This window comes from Drosophila arizonae, chromosome 2 (genome assembly GCF_054131065.1).
Source record: "Drosophila arizonae isolate 15081-1271.41 chromosome 2, UAZ_ARI_1.0, whole genome shotgun sequence".
Lineage (NCBI taxonomy): Eukaryota > Metazoa > Arthropoda > Insecta > Diptera > Drosophilidae > Drosophila > Drosophila arizonae.
In genome coordinates, this window is record NC_142922.1 from 16,352,086 (window position 1) to 16,370,501 (window position 18,416).

General features: G+C 38.8%; 5 protein-coding genes across 16 annotated transcripts in view; 4 read left to right on the forward strand and 1 right to left on the reverse strand.

The window, feature by feature from the left end:
- The first annotated feature begins 22 nt into the window (after positions 1-22).
- Cerk (Ceramide kinase) lies at positions 23-6,715 on the forward strand. 5 transcript variants are annotated; one of them, XM_089463675.1, is made up of 5 exons: positions 42-202; positions 265-417; positions 4,231-5,997; positions 6,062-6,261; positions 6,331-6,715. In XM_089463675.1, the coding sequence occupies exons 3-5, from the start codon at positions 4,249-4,251 to the stop codon at positions 6,461-6,463; spliced, it is 2,082 nt and encodes a 693-aa protein (XP_089319801.1). In that variant the 5' UTR covers positions 42-202; positions 265-417; positions 4,231-4,248; the 3' UTR covers positions 6,464-6,715. The 5 variants fall into 5 exon arrangements, with proteins under 5 accessions (XP_017855597.1, XP_017855589.1, XP_089319807.1 ...); XM_018000108.2 differs by lacking the exon at positions 265-417 and having other exon boundaries at positions 23-180; XM_018000100.2 differs by having other exon boundaries at positions 40-417.
- Positions 6,716-6,919: 204 nt separating this feature from the next.
- Positions 6,920-8,069, forward strand: Prosbeta7 (proteasome subunit beta type-4). Its single transcript, XM_018000607.2, has 3 exons — positions 6,920-7,209; positions 7,270-7,771; positions 7,834-8,069. The coding sequence occupies exons 1-3, from the start codon at positions 7,064-7,066 to the stop codon at positions 7,984-7,986; spliced, it is 801 nt and encodes a 266-aa protein (XP_017856096.1). The 5' UTR covers positions 6,920-7,063; the 3' UTR covers positions 7,987-8,069.
- A 36-nt stretch (positions 8,070-8,105) lies between these two features.
- Positions 8,106-9,571, reverse strand: LOC108608997 (uncharacterized protein CG1161). Its single transcript, XM_018000667.2, has 5 exons — positions 9,397-9,571; positions 9,138-9,322; positions 8,961-9,069; positions 8,769-8,897; positions 8,106-8,436 (listed from the first exon to the last, which is right to left on the reverse strand). Exons 1-5 carry the CDS (start codon positions 9,463-9,465, stop codon positions 8,278-8,280), a joined length of 651 nt encoding a protein of 216 aa, XP_017856156.1. The 5' UTR covers positions 9,466-9,571; the 3' UTR covers positions 8,106-8,277.
- A 246-nt stretch (positions 9,572-9,817) lies between these two features.
- On the forward strand, positions 9,818-10,886 carry LOC108609006 (stromal cell-derived factor 2). Its single transcript, XM_018000678.2, has 2 exons — positions 9,818-10,053; positions 10,189-10,886. The coding sequence occupies exons 1-2, from the start codon at positions 9,993-9,995 to the stop codon at positions 10,776-10,778; spliced, it is 651 nt and encodes a 216-aa protein (XP_017856167.1). The 5' UTR covers positions 9,818-9,992; the 3' UTR covers positions 10,779-10,886.
- A 79-nt stretch (positions 10,887-10,965) lies between these two features.
- Positions 10,966-18,416, forward strand: part of mtd (TLD domain-containing protein mustard) — an 80,856-nt gene continuing 73,405 nt past the window's right edge. For 2 of the 8 annotated variants that reach the window (XM_089463534.1, XM_089463539.1), the window contains exon 1: positions 15,256-15,773. Coding sequence is in view for 2 of the 8 variants with exons in the window: in XM_089463572.1 (XP_089319698.1) it covers positions 15,772-15,773 (2 nt within the window). In the remaining 6 variants the exon portion in view is untranslated. Of the gene's footprint in view, positions 11,108-15,254; positions 15,774-18,416 lie in introns of those variants that run through there. The other 6 variants (XM_089463572.1, XM_089463584.1, XM_089463544.1 and 3 more) reach the window with 5 other exon arrangements.

Consider the following 18,416-nt stretch of genomic DNA (forward strand, 5'->3'; position numbering starts at 1 on the left):
GGTATTTTGTGGCTGTCGAACAATGGTCACACTGCCGCAAGTTTTTCTCTTAGTATTTTGTTTGCTTGCTTCGAGTGGATGGTACGTTCTGCGCATCGCGATTTTTAACGGCTCGTGTTTTATTGCAATGCGATTGTGGATTTACGTTGTCAGTTTCTAATAATGTTGCATTTTCAATAGGTCAGTTGTGTTCTTGTAAAAGGTATATAATGTACTTCGTGCAAATCGAGAAACCACTTATCTAACTACTGTATGGTTTGGCAGTGTATAAATGTGTGCGTGTGTGTGTAAAATTGCAATGCGTATCGAATTTTCTTGTTTTCCCAATAAATAATTGCAAGTAGTAGAAGGAAACAGCTTGTTCATGTAGTGAACCTATAATTGCGTGGATATACGGATACTTTCTATTTCTATAAGGTAATTCGCTCAATTTAAAAGCTAACTAACTGCCGGCTTTCCCGCTGACAAAAGCAGTACAAAATAAGTACAAATAAACTCGACGAGCATTCAAAAGCACACACTAATATAAATATATGAGTATATAGATATATACAAACATTAATACATGCATATATTGAAATTGAAACACACAATGCGTACGCAAAACGAGTTGAGAATTTGTATGTATGTTCATGTTCACACATGTGCAACAACTATCTATATACATACACATGTGTACTCACTCCCAGCTGTATTCTGATAACGGTGCTTGGCGTAAAATGTATGTGTGCTTTTGTGTTTGTTATTGTTTTGTAGTCGGCTATTCGCTGTATGTATGTATGTAGTTCAGTTCAATTTTCATCTCCTCTGCACATTTTTCTATTGTGTACCGTAATTGCCTTATGCATTTTGTGGCAACTATTGCCCTAAGGCCTTTTAACATATGCATGTGTGCGTGTGCTATAAATATTTAAGGTGGGTCAACTTGCGAGTTCAAATGAGGTTAAAGGTGTTTATTTATCGATTGAACTTCTTTTGTTTCTCCTGTCTTAAAATTTTCATCGAGGCTGACAAAGTATTCAGAACTATGCTATAATATCTTAAATTATAATTGTGCGATAAAATATGACGCATGCTCAAGTAAAACACATGTTTATCAGAATTCATATATGTATAATTCGTTGAATGTAAATGTTGGCCACGAACGAGACATTATAAATTGATTAGGATTGAATTATAATAAAATCCATTTCCATTGCTTTATTAGCTTTTTTTTATCTTATCGGCCACATGAATCAACGGTGGCATTTAAATTGATAAGCATTTGGTTTAGAATAGGTACTAAAGAACTTCTTTTGTTTTTATTTACAAGGGCAATGTCATGACAAATAATAATACAGCCTCTTAACGGGTGAAAAAGGCTATTAATGATAGCACATTGCAAAGGCATTAACGTAGATATTTACGTGTATACGTAGTATGTATGCATACGTATATATTTATGTACATACATACACATATGCAATTATATTATTTAGAACTCGTTAGTTAAGATAATATCTGAGTAAACTGTTGCTTGCGTGTGCTATTGAAAGCAATCGACCGATTCCGATTGATCTAAGCAAAACTCTCGCTTTGTAGTACAATTCGCAAATAACTTTGTTCAGAATAGTTCAAATGCGCGAACGAAAGCTACGATAAGATAATAACGGTACTTTGGTTAATTGCCAGTAGTTCTAGTTCTATTTAGTTCACAAATCGAAATTCTCTGAGTGAGCTAACTATTTGCATTTAGTTTAATTATTTTTAATGTATTTAATTTGATTAAATTTTATTTGCCTCTACATTTTAATACGCCTTTCGCTTTTTCATTACAATTTTAATTAATTTTGGTCTCGCAATTAAAAGTGAAAATGCAAACAATTAACAATTCTTTTTATGTGATTTTAGTTAAATAATATACAAGAAAATACGAGGCTAGGGAAAAGTTTTATAAAGACGCGGGCGAAGTGTAATAAATTATAGAAATACACGCACACGCATATATATGTATTTATGTGTGTGTATTGTGTATTTTTGTATGTACTTAATATCTGTATTTATTGCCGTAGGGCCGTGCTTATAAAGCTCCCTCAATTGCCAGGCGGAAATGCAAAATATATATGTAAAAACGATGTTAATTATAATTTGCATGACAGCTTGTTTTTATTTATTTATTTTTGAATTTTTCACGAACAAGACCAGACTAGATGCATATGCGGCTATAATTTCGACTTAAACGACCTTCTAGTCAACTGTTAGTCAGCTAGTATATGTATGCGTACTCATACATATATACATTAATACGTATGCATATACATATACATATGTATGTATTTAAACACGCGCTCTTGCGAGTCGAGTTCAAAAATGAGTATACAACAAAAAACTGGCTGAAATTCAAGGCGAAGGTCAAAAAGCTGCACGCCCCAAGTGGAGAGTTGTGTTGAGTAGAGTAGAGTAGAGTAGTAGAGTGGTGGGGCGGGGAGTAGAGAATGGGAAAGTAGAGTAGATTGAAGAAGAGTAGAGTAGAGCAGAGGGGAGAGGATAGTAAAGTAGAATATTAGAGCAGAGCACCTCTAATAAGACCGCAGTAAATCGGAATGTGTAGCGAAAAAATATTATTAGAGAGCACAGAGAGGAAGAGAGGAGAGTCAAAGTCTTGAGTAGAGCACATCAGAGAACAATATTGGAGAGAAGAGCTGTGTAGAGCAATAACTTGTTTGGGAACAACAGTTTTGCTAACGTTGCTCATTTCTTGGTGCTGCTTTGCAGCTTCCGAAGTGATTCTCAAGAACAACAACAATAAAAGAGTATTTCTGGCTGACGCTGCTAGCCTTGATCGTTGCTCATACGACGCGTGAGACGTGCGTCGATTGTGTGGGTCATAAATGTGAATTGAGACTATTCTGATTTTATTTTTATATTTTTATGGTTACCCCTTAAAATGCCACCAAAATGTGGGCGACACATGTAATTATCCTTATGTATGTACGTATGTATATAGCAAAAGTATTTTTGTTTACGGTCAAGGCGTGCTTTGGACTTCGGGTATTCGCTTAGTCGTTCGCTCTGTCAGCCAGATAGCTGTACTAAAAGGTGTTTGTGTATCTAATTAGCAGCAACAAAGGCTAGTCATATACATACACATACATATGTATATAAGCATGTGCTCTTTGCCTTTGCCGTTGCGAGTTATTTATCGCAATGAACACGTATCGATGGCTTAGATTATTTGGTTCTCCACAAATTCCAAAGGCCCCACAAATGGCGAGGGTAAAGCAATTATATCTACATATATTCCGCAACTCTTTTTACGAACTGTAATTTCGAACATTAGTTTATAATTTTATATAATATTGATTCGGTTCGCTGCTTATCAGACGCAAAGCTAAAGAATCAAACGTGGCTGCGTGGCAAAAAAAAAAAACAAGAACTAAAATAATCTGAGGGCTTTTTTTTTGGTAATTGTGTGTGGCACACGGAATATGAAGTCACTTTTTTAGTAGCTACAAATTATATTATGAAAATACCTTTAAATACATCTAAGATGAAGGTGCACTTAAAGCTGTCTTTAGAGCATATTGTATTAGTATACATAAATGTTTATTTGCTTGTAGAACATTCAATTACATTGAGTGAAAAATTAACATGTCTATGTTAAATATAACAAGTTAAAGCATTGAAACGGTTGCACTGGACTACATAATACTCGTTCATAATTAGGAGATGTAAGATTTGAAGCTTAAATTAATTAAATCAGATTTTGAGCTTATTTCAGAGAGGCCTAGCATAAGTCTTTATTGATTCCAGCTTTAAAAAAAATATATATATATATTTTTAGGTAGTTATTTCTTTTTTTGTATAGCAATTCCCCGTGTTTTACTGCATGAACAAGTGTGCGAAAATACCCATTTTTGTAAGCTGTGAACGAGCATTTGTATTTGCAATTCTATTATTAAGCTTTGCTTAGAGCTTTGCCTTAAGGTCTTGAGCTCTTTTAATGTGTGTGTATATATAAATTACTCATATTATATATGCAGGTGCTCTTTTGCTCCTACATAGTACATATATATGTATGTTATATTATATATGCATTTACTTGTAATTACAAACTTTGACTCATTAAAGAAAGACGAAAAGAGTAAAAAAGCAACGGAGCTCAGTTTTATGACTGGGGCAGTAAAATGAGTACGCAATTCTAATGGAAACCTGTTTTTCGCTTCTTCTTTTTCTTCTATTGTATGGCAGACTCAAAGTGATCCGAAGATGACGCAGAGCGGCAGCACAGAATTCGCCAAGACGGCAGCGGCTGGAGGAGCTGGGGATGTTTATGGTGGTGCTGCCGGCGCCGCTGCCAGCTCCTCGTCGGACGTGTTGCTAAACAACTTTCAGCTGAAGAAGAAGAGCTATCGAGTGCTGCTCCATGGCCAGCATCTGGTGTGGGAACGCATGCAGCGCCAATCCGTCAAGCGCCCAAACGAAACACAGAAAGTGCCGCTGCCCGAGCAGCAGCTGACGGCTGGCGCTGAGAGCAGCTATGGCGCCCATAGCCATATTCTGCACATGGACGACATCATCAGCATTTGTACGGGCAACAGCAAACACGAGAGCCTGCAGCCGCCGCCCTCCAATCGAGATCAGCAGCAGGCGGATGGCGACACAAAGCCTACGGCACAGTTTCTGACCATCAACTATGCGGAGCGCCTGAGCAAATCCAAGACCGATTGCAACCGCTGGCAGCTACGCCGGATTACCTTCTACAATGCGGATGCGTACATTGTGCGCCAGTGGCAGCTGCAGCTTCAGGCTCGTGTTGCGTCCTCGCCAACTGGTGGCCAGCGGGTGCAGCGCCTGTTGGTGTTCATCAATCCATTTGGGGGGCGCAAGGCTGGCGCCCAGACCTATGAGCGTTTCGTGCGTCCGCTCTTTCAGCTGGCGGGCATCGATGCCACCTGCATAACGACGCAGCGCGCCAATCAAATCCGGGACATACTGCTCACCCATGATCTGAGCTGCTATGAGGCTGTCTGCTGCGTGGGAGGCGACGGCACCGTTGCAGAGGTCATCAACGGCCTGGTCTTTCGTCGCATGCGGGAGTTGGGCCTGGACGAACAGCGTCCAGCCTATATACCACGACCCACTTTGCCAGTGGCCGTGATACCCGCTGGCAGCACGGACACCATTGTCTACAGCATGCACGGCACCGCGGACGTGCGCACTGCGGCCATTCATGTGGTACTGGGCCAGAGGCGTGGCCTCGATGTCTGCAGCGTGAGCAACAATCGCACGCTGCTGCGCTTCTGCGCCAGCGTCCTGAGCTATGGCTATCTGGGCGATGTGGCGGCCGAAAGTGAGCAGTATCGCTGGATGGGCACGAGACGGTATGAGTACAGTGGCGTCAAGGCCTTCTTCAGCAATCGCGGCTACGACGCGGAGCTGCAGCTGCTCGAGGAGCCCACAGAGCCGGAAACGCCGCAAAGTCCGGCCAGTGTTTACACCGAGCCGCCGTCTGTGTGCTATGCCAATTGCCAGCGTTGCAGCATTGCCAGCTCGCTGCAGGAGCAGCGTTCTACCTTGTTTGCTGCGAATGCTGATGAGAGTCGAGAGGAGTTGCAGCCACAGCAGGCAGAGCAGCAAAAAAAGTCGGCGGAGCAGCAGGCGCAACCAAACGATGATGCAACCGTTGCCGTAAATTGCGAGTCGCAGCTGAATGAAATCGAAACGGCGTTGTACCGGTCTCAGTTGTTGCGTCCGACTAGCTTGCCACTGCAGCCAGGCGGCTCATATGGCTCCAATATGAGCCTGCCCAGCGGCCTGCAGTTGAAGACCATACGTGGCAATTTCTTTCTGATCTGCGGCGCCAACATCACGTGCGCCTGTGCACGGAGTCCCAATGGCATATCGCGCTATAGTCATTTGGGGGACGGCTGCTTGGACCTGATTCTTGTGCGCAAAACTTCGTTTCTCAACAATGTGCGGTTCCTGTTGAATACGGCGGGACGAGCCGGCGATATTGTAAGTATTGACAATATAGTATAGAAAAGAACTTAGTAGCTAACATTCTATATTTTAATTGCAGCGTAATTTGCCTTTTGTTGAGGTTTACCGGACACGTAAGTTCATCTTTCGAACACTAACAACGCCCGCAACAGAGGAGAACTTGAGCTTGGCGGGCTCTCGCCAGCCAATTGCTCAGAACGGCAGTGATGGGGTCAGCTCGGAGTACTCCAGCTGGAATTGCGATGGAGAAGTTGTTACCGATCTAGATATAACAATGAGGCAAGTAGCACACATATTTCCTATGTGTATATTTGAAACATGACTTCAATTCGTTCTACCTATTTACAGCTCCCATTGTCAGCTCATAGATGTTTTCATGCGTGGTCCACATTCCTATAGTAAGCCACAAAAGCCAGGTGTTAGTGTGCCCACAACTCCAGTCAGCTCAAGTGATAATATTTATTGTTGCTGCAAGGATTAGCACTTAATTGGGAAAGCTTTAATTAATAAGATATTGAACATTGGCCGTGACTGTAGATTGTAATGATATAGAGTACTTTACTGTTGAAAATTCTGAAAATTATGTATATATAAAAATGTTTTTAGTGGTTAGCAAGCTGAACTCTGTACTTGATATTCTATTCATCTGTATTATGCGATCTGTAAGATGCAAGCAAAATTAAGAAACATTCCCCTGAAAGGTGTGCATTAAATAAATATACATACATATATATTTGTACCCTCTATTGAAACATTATTATAAAAATAAAGGTTTTCATGTATTTTTAATCAAAATTATGTTTTGTTTTGCTCCATAAAAAAATTCCAATTCAGAATTTCAACTTTTGCGCCCAACTGTTGTGACAGAGCTGCCTGTCGCCTTAGCGTTTGGCTACCCTGGTCACACTTATCGATTAATACGTATATCGATATTGCAAAAATACTATTTGCAGTGCTGCAAAAGTAAATAATTGTGTCGCTATCTAAAACTGTTCGGCTTTTTATTTGTGCCCGTCATTCTGTGCTTGCTTTAGCTGTTATTTCCATTTGATATCAAAGTACTATAATTACAGCAGTTAAAATGATGAACAACAGCTGTGCACAGCCAATGTGGCTTAACGGACCCTCGCCAGGTCAATTTTACAACTTCATGGGCGGAAATAACGCCCCAGCACAGTTGCCTCGTGAATTAACAACCGCAGGTCCCTATGGCACCAAGCACAGCACGTAAGTAAATGCAATTGGGCTCTTGACTAAATTGCATCTTAAATTCTGGTACATTTGTAGCGCTGCTATAACTACCGGTTCCTCAGTGTTGGGCATTAGATTCGATGGTGGAGTCTTGGTGGCTGCCGATACCCTCGTCTCGTATGGCTCGCTGGCTCGTTACCAGAACATCGAACGCGTCTTTCAGATCAACAATAAAATTTTACTTGGTGGCGGTGGCGACTTTGCTGACATACAGTCAATTAAGCGCAGCATTGATCAGAAGATGATCGAGGATCAGTGCTGCAATGATGGCGTCGTCATGAAGCCAGCCGAGTTGTCCAGCTGGCTAACGCGTGTCCTCTACAATCGCCGTTGTCGCATGAATCCCCTCTACATCGATGTGGTGGTGGGCGGTGTCGATGAGGCTGGCAAGCCATTTTTGGGCAATGTGGATCTGCGTGGACGAGCGTACGATGATTATGTTGTAGCAACCGGCTTTGGACGTCATTTGGCTCTGCCACTTGTGCGTGAGCGCAAGCCCAAGGATCGCGAGTTTACATTCGAAGAAGCAACCAGCTTGGTAAGAAAACAAACTACGACATTACTTGTGTAACATTTTTTAATCGAATATCTGTATTATAGATTCGCGAGTCAATGAAGGTTCTGTACTATCGTGATACGCGCAGTCTTCCTCAATATACAGTGGGCATTTGCACTGCCAATGACTGCAGCATTAAAGGACCTTTCAAAGTGGAGGAGAACTGGACCTTTGCTGAAGGCGTCACGGGCTACTAGTTTGCATTTTATCAAATATAATGTATCATAAGAGACGAAAATCATTAATAAAAGCTGTGGCTTCTTTTGGAAAAATATATAAATGATTGAGAGAATACTTGATTAACAAGTCAATAAAATTCTAATCGTAATTGAATATATGATTTTATTTAAATTATATAAAATGTTGCTAAATATTATTTAAATTAATTTTGATCTATTGAGAGACAAATTTAAACAATAATTGTTAATAACTTTTGCCGGAATACAATGTCTTAAGTCGCCAACGCCAAAGGCTTCTCTTTTGGCAATTCAATTTAACATCGTATGCCGGTCGTAGATGTGGCGCCTTTGCTCACGTACTTGACGCTTCCATTTGTCCTGCTGATGGCCAACACGATTGAGAACATTAGCTCGAGCGCTCAGCTCTTGATTGTTGGCACTAGCTGGCAGAGGCGGAGCTGGTTCGTCCTATCAGCCGCAACAAAAATAGAAGGAAAATTTGAAGCGTATTAGTTAAGGCCGGTTAATGGGTTAATTAATAAACACAACAAAGACTGGGTTAGAGCGTGCGAATTGAAAAATATTAAATAAAATAAAACAAAAAGATGTATACATATATATAAATCGCCTTTTGCCATTAGGCATCAAACGCTAAGTGTTTCTTTATTGCCAACTAGCTGCGCCTCATCATCATCATCATGATCATGATAATGATCAACATCATCATCATCATCATCATCAGGAGTGGCAACTAGTTGACTATATTTTATGCCTGCATATTTAGAATAAGTGTTATGTACATCTTCATTGGTGTGCTCCTGATAGTTGTTCGCCTTGACGCGTTTGTTTAGCAACGGATCCAAGCACATGAGGAAGAGCATATATATCACTAAAATGGATATTATCCAGATCACTATGATAACAACCACCTGGAAAAAATTGACAAATTAAAAATAAATTGAACAAATACAGCCAAATATTATTATTCACACCTTTATGAGTGTGGAATTGCGTCCGACAGATGAGCATTTGCACTTGGCGCATGTGGGAAGCTCCCTGCCATTGGCATCCAATTGTGGCGCCAGAGCGCCAGCACAGGTACTAAACACGATAATATTTAGCAATGTTTTATATGCAATTTCATAAATATATATAAAGGGCATACAAACCATTCATGTGAATTACTGCTTGCATTGGAGCTCGTTATTGTGCTGCTTATTGTCTTTAGCGTTGCAATTGTTGGTGCTGGAGAAACTGCTGCCGCTTGGGCAGGTGCATTTGGTGGACTGACATTGTTGTTGCCGCTACTGTTGTTGCTACTGCTAATGGGCAAGGTTTGTGTTGCTGTTTCAGCCTTTGTTGTACAAAATAAAACAAACACAATTGTCATTGAAGTTACGGCGTAGTTTATAATTGTACAGCGCTTACCCATGTCACGCCAACTAAATAACATATCGCCAATATTACAGCGTAGATAAATAAGCGCTTATGTGCCATTAATTTCTGCTTTAATGAAATTTTTCTTATTTTCACAGAAGAAATAATGCAATATTTGCAGAGACACAGAATAATCCCTATCGCATATCGATAAGTTCGACTCAATTGATACTGCTGTGCAGCAGCTGTTATGTTATCACATCCTAAATGCTATTTCAAAAATTGCATAATTTTAACTCCTAGCAGCTATTGCATCAGTAATTAAAGTTTAAGTCAGGTTTTATCACTATTTTCAGAGTAATATATCTATATATAATATATATATATATATATATATATATATCGCTTATCATTGGCCGATAGTCGCCATTCAGCCGCAAATCTTTGGAAACAGCTGTTCTGTTATTCGGTTCTTTGAGTCAGTTTATTGAACACGCCTCTATCGTTCGCTCACCAACACTAACACAATCTGTCAAAATCATTTGTTTGCGTGTGCTTATTTCTATGCCGCAATCGGCGTTTCCAATATTTTTACATTCTAAATATTAGTTTAAGTACTTAATTGTTAACATAAGAAGAAAGACAGGATGATACACACACTACTCTTCGTTGCTCTAGCGCTGATCAGCAGCTTACCCTATAACAATGGTACGTATATTTTGTGGCGTTTATGTGGGCCGCTGTGATTGGCCACGAAGCCTTTTCCGCCCCACAAAGCGCAATTTTCTGATTCCTATCAATACAATAACAGCAACGACAACAAAAAACGACTGCTTCTTTCAGCTGCCCAGACCAACTATGTGACATGTGGTTCCATACTGAAATTGCTCAACTCGGATTATTCGTATCGCTTGCACTCGCACGATGTTAAATACGGATCGGGATCGGGACAGCAATCGGTGACGGGGGTAGAACAGAAAGAAGATGTGAACAGTCATTGGGTGGTTAAGGCACAAACTAAGAAACTATGCGATCGTGGTGAACCCATTGCTTGTGGAGCAACCATTCGGTTGGAGCACTTGACCACCAAAAAGAATCTGCACTCGCATCATTTCTCGTCTCCGCTTTCTGGCGAACAAGAAGTATCCGCCTACGGCGTCGATGGAGTTGGTGATACTGGCGATAACTGGGAAGTGATCTGCTCCAATGAAAGTTGGATGCGTGATGCACACGTTAGATTGCGCCACGTTGATACTGGCATGTATCTGGGCATGTCGGGACGGTCATATGGTCGACCGATTTCTGGACAAATGGAAATTGTGGGTCTTCACAGTCCACAGCACGGCACACGTTGGACTACCTCTGAGGGCCTATATATCGTGCCAAAGGACAAGGACTCGATGCCCACAGAATATGCTCACACAGAACTGTAGTCATGACAATGATTTTACTATTAGTTGATTAAATTATAATTTAGCTGAATTTATGTAAAGCGAACCAGTTTGTTTGCATTAAAAAGAACAATTCAATTTGTGCAAAAACCTGAGCTCTTTTTATTACGTTTCTTAACACTGCCGGCGCAGGCGTTGATTATTTTAGTTCGTTTTGTGGCTTCGTCGCGTCGGACGCAAGCGGTCTTGATAAATGTGAAAATAAAGCTATTTATCTAAATGCTTATATACTTAGTTATAACGTGCAATACGGTTACGCGACGGTTCTATGCCAGACCAGTTAACTAATTGCAAATTACGTACATTAACATGTAAGTATGCATTTAATTGCATATAAACACAAACACACACATAAATGCGCTGCATGTGTATGTATATATGTATGTATGTGTATTTGCTTTAGCGCGCGCTTTTCTACTCAAACACCTAATATTACGGGTTTTGACAGGTGTAAGCCCTTCACAGTTATTTGTTTGCACTTTTAACAAATTTACTTTTTAATGATTACCAGCTGTTTGTCTACTAATAGATTAAAAATTATAATTATATTTATATAGCATTGTATATATGTATGTACAGATATACATATATAGCTTAGATATATATAGATATATACATATGTCTGTAGATGATATATTTTTGTTTGGTGCTTGAAAAGAAAAACAAAATTGATTGTACGCTGTAGCAAATTTTAATATTATAATACAGAATATGAAACTTAAAAAAATATAATATTTATTACATTCAAACAGATATCCATGATAATGATACATATACAGAGTTGTATAAACTGCAAACTCTAAAGATTTAATATTTAAATCTATGTATATCTATATTTAATTTTAGATATTGATATTTTAAATTCGAAATGCATATTCTTATAATGAATACTCAGACTAGGAATATTTTCATTATAGGGTAGTCTCCACTTTATATTTCTAAAAAAAGAAAACAATGATTTTCTATTATTAGAGCTTTGATCTGTTGCACATATACACCTGTAAATATCATAATTACTTACAAAAAACATGTTTTTTTTAAATATTCTTACTGGTTTTTATACCAAACTTATATTTAAATTTTAAATAGAATTTGTTTATAGTGTTGCAATGTAGCGCATATCAACGAAGGTTACTTCTGCCTATAGATATGGAAATTCGTGCCTATTAGCTGGTTGGCTGGATGACTGACTGGGTGGGTGGATGGTTGGTTGGTTGGCTGGCTGGTTGGTTGGTCTGTTGCTTTGTTTCTTTTGTTTAGAGCTTAGTCAAATGCTTTGTATGCACATCCCGTCAGTCAGCAGGCTTACTAAGGTCATATGCCAACAACAGCCGCAGCAGCAGCCTCTGGCTATAAACATATTCACAGATTTCGCATAATCGCATTGTCCTTGTAACCGTTTAGATGTTAAATTGCTTGACGACTAGCTAGAAAAGCGTTATCTAATATATGTAAAAGCTAAAGTCATAGCTTATCTTAGGTATTCGCGGAATTAATGCCAATAAAGATCAGCTCTAGTATTACTAAAAAAAATTATGTCAAGTATATAATCAGAGAGTCCTTAGCGTATACTTTTTGTACCATTTAAATAGTTAAAAAGGGATATTATTATGTAGTGCACACGTGTGTAACTATTTAATAAATTCATTTTATTCCTTCCATCTATATTTTGGTCTGTTTAAAAATATTTCATATTTTTTATTTTACGGACAAAAAAGAATTTAGTTTTTAATAATTTTAATAATATTCACTTATATAAGTATAGCCCGAAATGCTTATTCGAATAATATATATTTAAATAAATTACTCAATTCTCTAAATTATGTCTACTTAAATTTTGATTAATTTTGAGATACAATTTTTAAACCAAACTGAAACTAAAAGAACTAATCTTATATTTTGATTCTAAAAAAAAATATTTTTGGTTTGAAGGTGAAAGAACATAATCAGAATTGTGTATGCGTGAGTTCTAGTTTGGCATACCCCACGAAAACTCTTTTATTGTATATATAATTGGAGTTGATATATTTACTTATGCTGCAGTTGCTATTAAACTTAACTCATATAATAGCCCGATTTTATCGACGCTGTCTCATAAGGGATATGTACTTTTGGTTGTGAATATGTTTCGGCCAAAACATCTCGTTTGGCTTTATCGATTCTTGTTTATCAGCGGGTCCCGGCGAGTCTTCAAAGGCCTTCATTGCTGAATGACGACGCGCAGTTAAAATTGCCGATTGACTTGACAAACTGACAGATTGACGAACGTTTTGTTCGGAATGTGTTCTGTGCCATGGGCAACAACAAAATATTATAATATTATGCACAAGTGTGGGCGTGACTAGCCATATACATGTATGTAGCTCCCTATTTCTCTCTCACACATATGAACACCGCCACTCTCTCTCGCTCTCCCTCTTTCTCGCTATTTATTTCGCACACACACACACACACGAGCACGCCTCACATACGCACGCCTGCATGACTGAGCAATAAAAAAAGTGTTGCCTCCTTTTGTGCGCTGGACTGGTTTTTTTTTTTAAAGCGAATGTAAATAAAGGCAGTTTGATATTAAAAACTTATTTAAAATAAGCTAGTCTTATAAACGAGAAGCCTCAGCACATTATCTGGTAAGGGTATTTATACATTTTATCTCTCTGCTTCTAAGCTAAGATTCAAGAAATTTCTAGACGAATCAAGCTCGCTTATTTATATATGTATATTCATGTATATATATGTATATATGTCTAGAGATGTATATTCTCTAAGACCAATTTACTTTATCAATCTTTCTCAAGGCCAATGAGAATATCCGGCTGTTATTCCTTTTGACCACTCCGAATACGATACCCATACCAAATGAAGCCCACTCAGCAAATACAAATTTTTATCAACGCTGCCACGTGTCAGGACAACAACAACAACAATTATTACAATAGCAGTTATAGGCATCAATAACTGTACAAACGCGCCTACAAGGTCAAAGCGAGAAATTCTATCAAACAGAGCAACAAAATGGTTACAAAACAGACTCTCACACAGACATACACACAGCCACACGTACATATACATACACACGAACGCACAATGACAAGACACACGCGTGGGTTAGCTTGTCCGTTGAACCTACCGAGTCGAAATTGCAAGTGACAACAAAAATTGAAATAGAAACAAACGCACATTACATAAACTGCGATAGCCCAACAAACATTTTCTTTGTCTTTTTGTTCGTAATGGAATGGAGTCCTTGGAATTCTTGTAAAGCAAATGAATTATGTTTACATTTAGTCTGATTGTCGTATTTGCATAGATAGCTCGGCTTATTTCCATAGAATTGAATTGCTGACCTTACCTAAGCTTAAACTAACTCAGTTACCCAATAGACAATTTTCGCAAATAACTTTCAGCTGCGTATGTGCGTGAAATTGTAATTGGCAGTAAATCAATTTTGTCCAATTTCGATGTACAATGGCACAAAACGTCGAGACATATGTATTCTATAATAAATAATTGCGATACGCTGATTGTGTGTGTGGGTGTCTGTCTGTCTATGCCTATGTGTGCGTGTGTGTGTCATACTTGGTGAGTGTCAGAGACTCCAGCGATTTAGCTGCCAGCCATTTGCGTGGGAGTCGTTTGGCGTGTGCGTTTGGCCTTCCTATCGCCTTACCTCTATCCTTTCGGCTGTTGCCCGTTGAAGCAGTTCTCTCATCGCACTTAACATTGAAAACCGAAAACAAGCCCCTAAGTGGGCCAAAAAGGCCTGTCCACAACAACAGCAATAGCAGCAATAACGACAACAACAACTGCTGACGCCGCTCTCAGCGAGAGTGCGCAGCAATCTAAAGCCGTACCCAAGCCTAATGCAGCAATAACAACAAACACATACATCCAGAGAACAGCGCAAAAAGAGAGACAAAGGAAAAGCGGGAGAGAGAGAGAGACCGCGTACACACACATATGCACGCATACTTAGGCACATGTCGATTGTTGATAGTGAAAGTTCTGTGACAGCAACAACAGCAAACAGTTTGTGGTTTTTGAAGTTTACAGTCTACTGTTAATGTCGGCGAAAGCAAAAGTTTCCAATCATGCCATAAATAACAAAAAAAGTTAACGTTAATTAGTTATAGACTTAATGGAATATTAATGAATCAACTAACACTCAAATATTTGCTTATATGCTTAATACAAATATTTTTGGAGAATCTTTTTTGTTTTTGTTTTTGCTATTAAATTTAATAAATAATTATCTAGAACTCGAATTGTGTTTATATTTCTTTGCTGACGCTCAAATCGCTAGAAAAGCAGCACTGTTAACATTAACAGAAGCTGTTCCTTTAAACACATAACAGAGTAAGTGAGAGCACAATTGCCCTTGTAACCAGTTCAACCAATCCTGCATAGTGGACGCTCTTTTACGTGCGTGCTTCTCTCTCTTGATTGGCAAGCAAATACCGTTAGCACAGTACATCGTGAACAGTTGAGCGTGCAAGTCAAGGCAAACAGAAAACGTGCGCAGCAACTAGAACAAAAACCGAGCAAAAGCAAACTGAACAAAAAAAAAAAAAAACAAAACAAAAAAAAAAATACAGCTAAAAATAAAAAATGCCATAAATATGGCAGACTCGAATGTATAAATATTAAATATTTTTTCTGTTCAACTTACGTTTTTAATTCGGGTTTTAAACAATACTCAAGAGCATATTGACGAGGCTAAGCATTGTGTTATATAAATCACAGCATATGTATGTATATGTCGGTGCGTGTGTATTAGTGTGTGCGTTTGGCGCGTGACTGTGTATAGAATTGTGTGTGAGTGTGTGCGTGTGTTTTGCCGTACACAAAGAGCGACCACAACTATTAGTTATATTGTATCGGTTATTTTGTATTGTCAATTAAAGGCGATTACGAATATTACGCATACGCATACAGTTCCCATAAAGAAATCCATAAGTAAACGACAACAAAAGCAATGTAAGTGAAATATATCAAGAACGAAATGGAGTTAACATTATTAATTCAGTTTTGACTTTTTAATTATTAATTCATTTTTGGCTTGTTTGACATCAGCTGCTGCATGCGTTACAATTTCCCAGTCTTAGATTTTCCACAACATTTATTGATTATCGGTCCGTTGAACGCTGCTAGTCTACCTACCCATCCTATCTGAGCTGCCTATCTATCCCAACCCTAATTTTTGGTCAAGTCAATTGCTTGTTAATTTTCCTAATTGGTTTTTTTTTTTTTGTCTAAATCATTATTTTCCTATATTTAGAATAGTAAGTCTAAGCATTGCCTTATCTCTAGTTAATTATCATTGCGGCTAGCAGTCAGTCCTTTCTATGGGTTCTTTTTGGCGTCAGAGACATGATTATGATCACAAGTCTTTCATCTTAAATTATCCCTGCACGTAGCCTAAATTCTCATTTGGCTGCCTATTATTGTTTTTTTTTTTTGCTAAAACATAATGCTTCCTTTTCGCTAGCTCCTCCGCTCACGACATATATCCTGCCTATGGCATGTCCTTCAGGTCTGCTTTTCCTGAAATATGTTGATTTTTTGTTGTTAGCCAGGCCCATTGTTGTTGCGTGTATTGTTTGTTTGTTTGTCTCATGGCAGTAAGTATGTTTGTGCATTCGGCCAGGACCTGTGCCTGGCTACCCCAGCTGCGCTGTCGCCATTTCATTTGTTGTGCCGTTTATTGCTTTTGGCTTGGCTTCCTTTTCATTTTCTTTTTTGCTGCTTTCGAGGATGTCGACTTGAAGTATTTTAGCCATTTTCTGGTCAGTTAGCAAAAGGCGCAGCCTGAAAAGAAAGTGAATGAAAGGGGCCCACGATTGAGAGAAGCAGAGGCTGAAGAGGAATATTAATGCTAACGTTCTTTATCTATTTATATAATATTTAGAGCTAGGCATGCAATTAACTACTCTCTTGAGCTCATCAATCTTAAGGATCATCATTTTTCTGGCCCCATTGCGATTTGATTATTGCAATTTGTAATGCGCCTTTAAATTTCGTTTGAAAGCCTAAGACTCGGTTAATGTATCTGATTTCCCTTGACCCAAGTATATACACACACAATTTCAGATATCTTACACCGGGCCTTCGTGTCTGATAAAAGAGAAATACGAACAGTTTCAATTTTGTTGGTGGCCAAATCAAAATAAAAAAAAATAAATAAAAATCAAAGGAGATATTTGTTGATATTCGTAAGTGTAAACACATTCTTTTTTTTTCATTTTCGTCGTTCTGCAGGATATTGAAAATTCAATTATGTTGCTCAAGTTTGTTTTTGTTAATGTTTGCTTTGTGAAGAAACTCAGTTAACAATATTTCTTGGAAATGTTTACCTCTAGCTAACAGGGCATTCACATTGCTGCCAACAGCGCTGTCGGCGTTAACAGCGTGCGCATCGTACGAAAACGAGAGAGCGGCAAATACAGAGAGAAAATGAGAGAGCGCTAACAGCAACAACTGTTAACAGGCTGCTCAGCTGATTTCGGCTGCGTTGCGTGCTTTGTCCTTGACAAGGTTTTGTTTTTTCTAGACTTTCTTTTTGTTTGTTTGTTTTTTTTTTTTTTTATAGTTGTAGCTTTCACATATGTTTTGCCGCGTGCGTGAAAGAGAGCGCGCAACTGAGCAACGCAGAGCGAAGCGACCGAGAGACGCAGCTCGGGCCATTTTATGCGCGGTATTCATTCAGCAAAAGAAAAAGCAAAAGTATTTTCCTCTACCCAGGCGGAAACTTTTTGCGTGGGTTGTCTCTCTGTTTGTGTACGTGTGTCTATATGTGTAAATGTGTGTGCGTGTGTATCTGTGTTTGTGGCTTCTATTCGCGTGCCAATCGCGCATACATTTCGTGTTAGCCATCCCGATTCCTCGACAGTTTTTGAGCCAGCCCACAGAACTTTTACTTTTGGCCATTAATTGCGGCATTGTGAAGCGTACAAGCCTCGTTTATTGCTTTGGGCTGGACACACGTCTCACAGTGGGAATTCGAAATTGGATATTTTCAGGCACAGATCGCAACTATAAATGTCGCCATTTGATGGCTGGCAATTTTCTCCTCAACTACTTCGTAGCAAATATCGTATGATTCCAGCGCTCAGCTCTCAACTCTATAAGAACTATCCTTCTATACTGTCGACATTGTTTACAGCCCCGCCTGTATTTGTTTTGAGTGCTTCCAGCGCGCATGAGTTAATTAATATGTTGACAAATTTCGTGCAGAAACCTGTGACAACTAATGTGTGTGTGTGTGTTTGTCATTAAGTTTTAAGTAGCAGGTGTGCGAGTAAATTAACGGCATTTAGCTCGACTGAAAGCCTGGTAATAATTTGAAATATTACAAAATGATATATTGGCAGCCTTATTAATTAGGTATTTCCTGTATATATAGATAGTTACATATAGGTAGTATTGAATATACAAAAATATTTTTGTATTAAATCAAATTTAATGTTGTTTGAAAACAGTTGAGACTAAAAACCAACTAAATTTCCTATTGCTGTTCAAAACATAAAATTGCGAAATAATTCAGCTAACTATAACAATGGTCTCATGTCACTGCCTTTGGGGTAAATACAAATGCAGACTCTTGTTGACTGTTGGCAAATC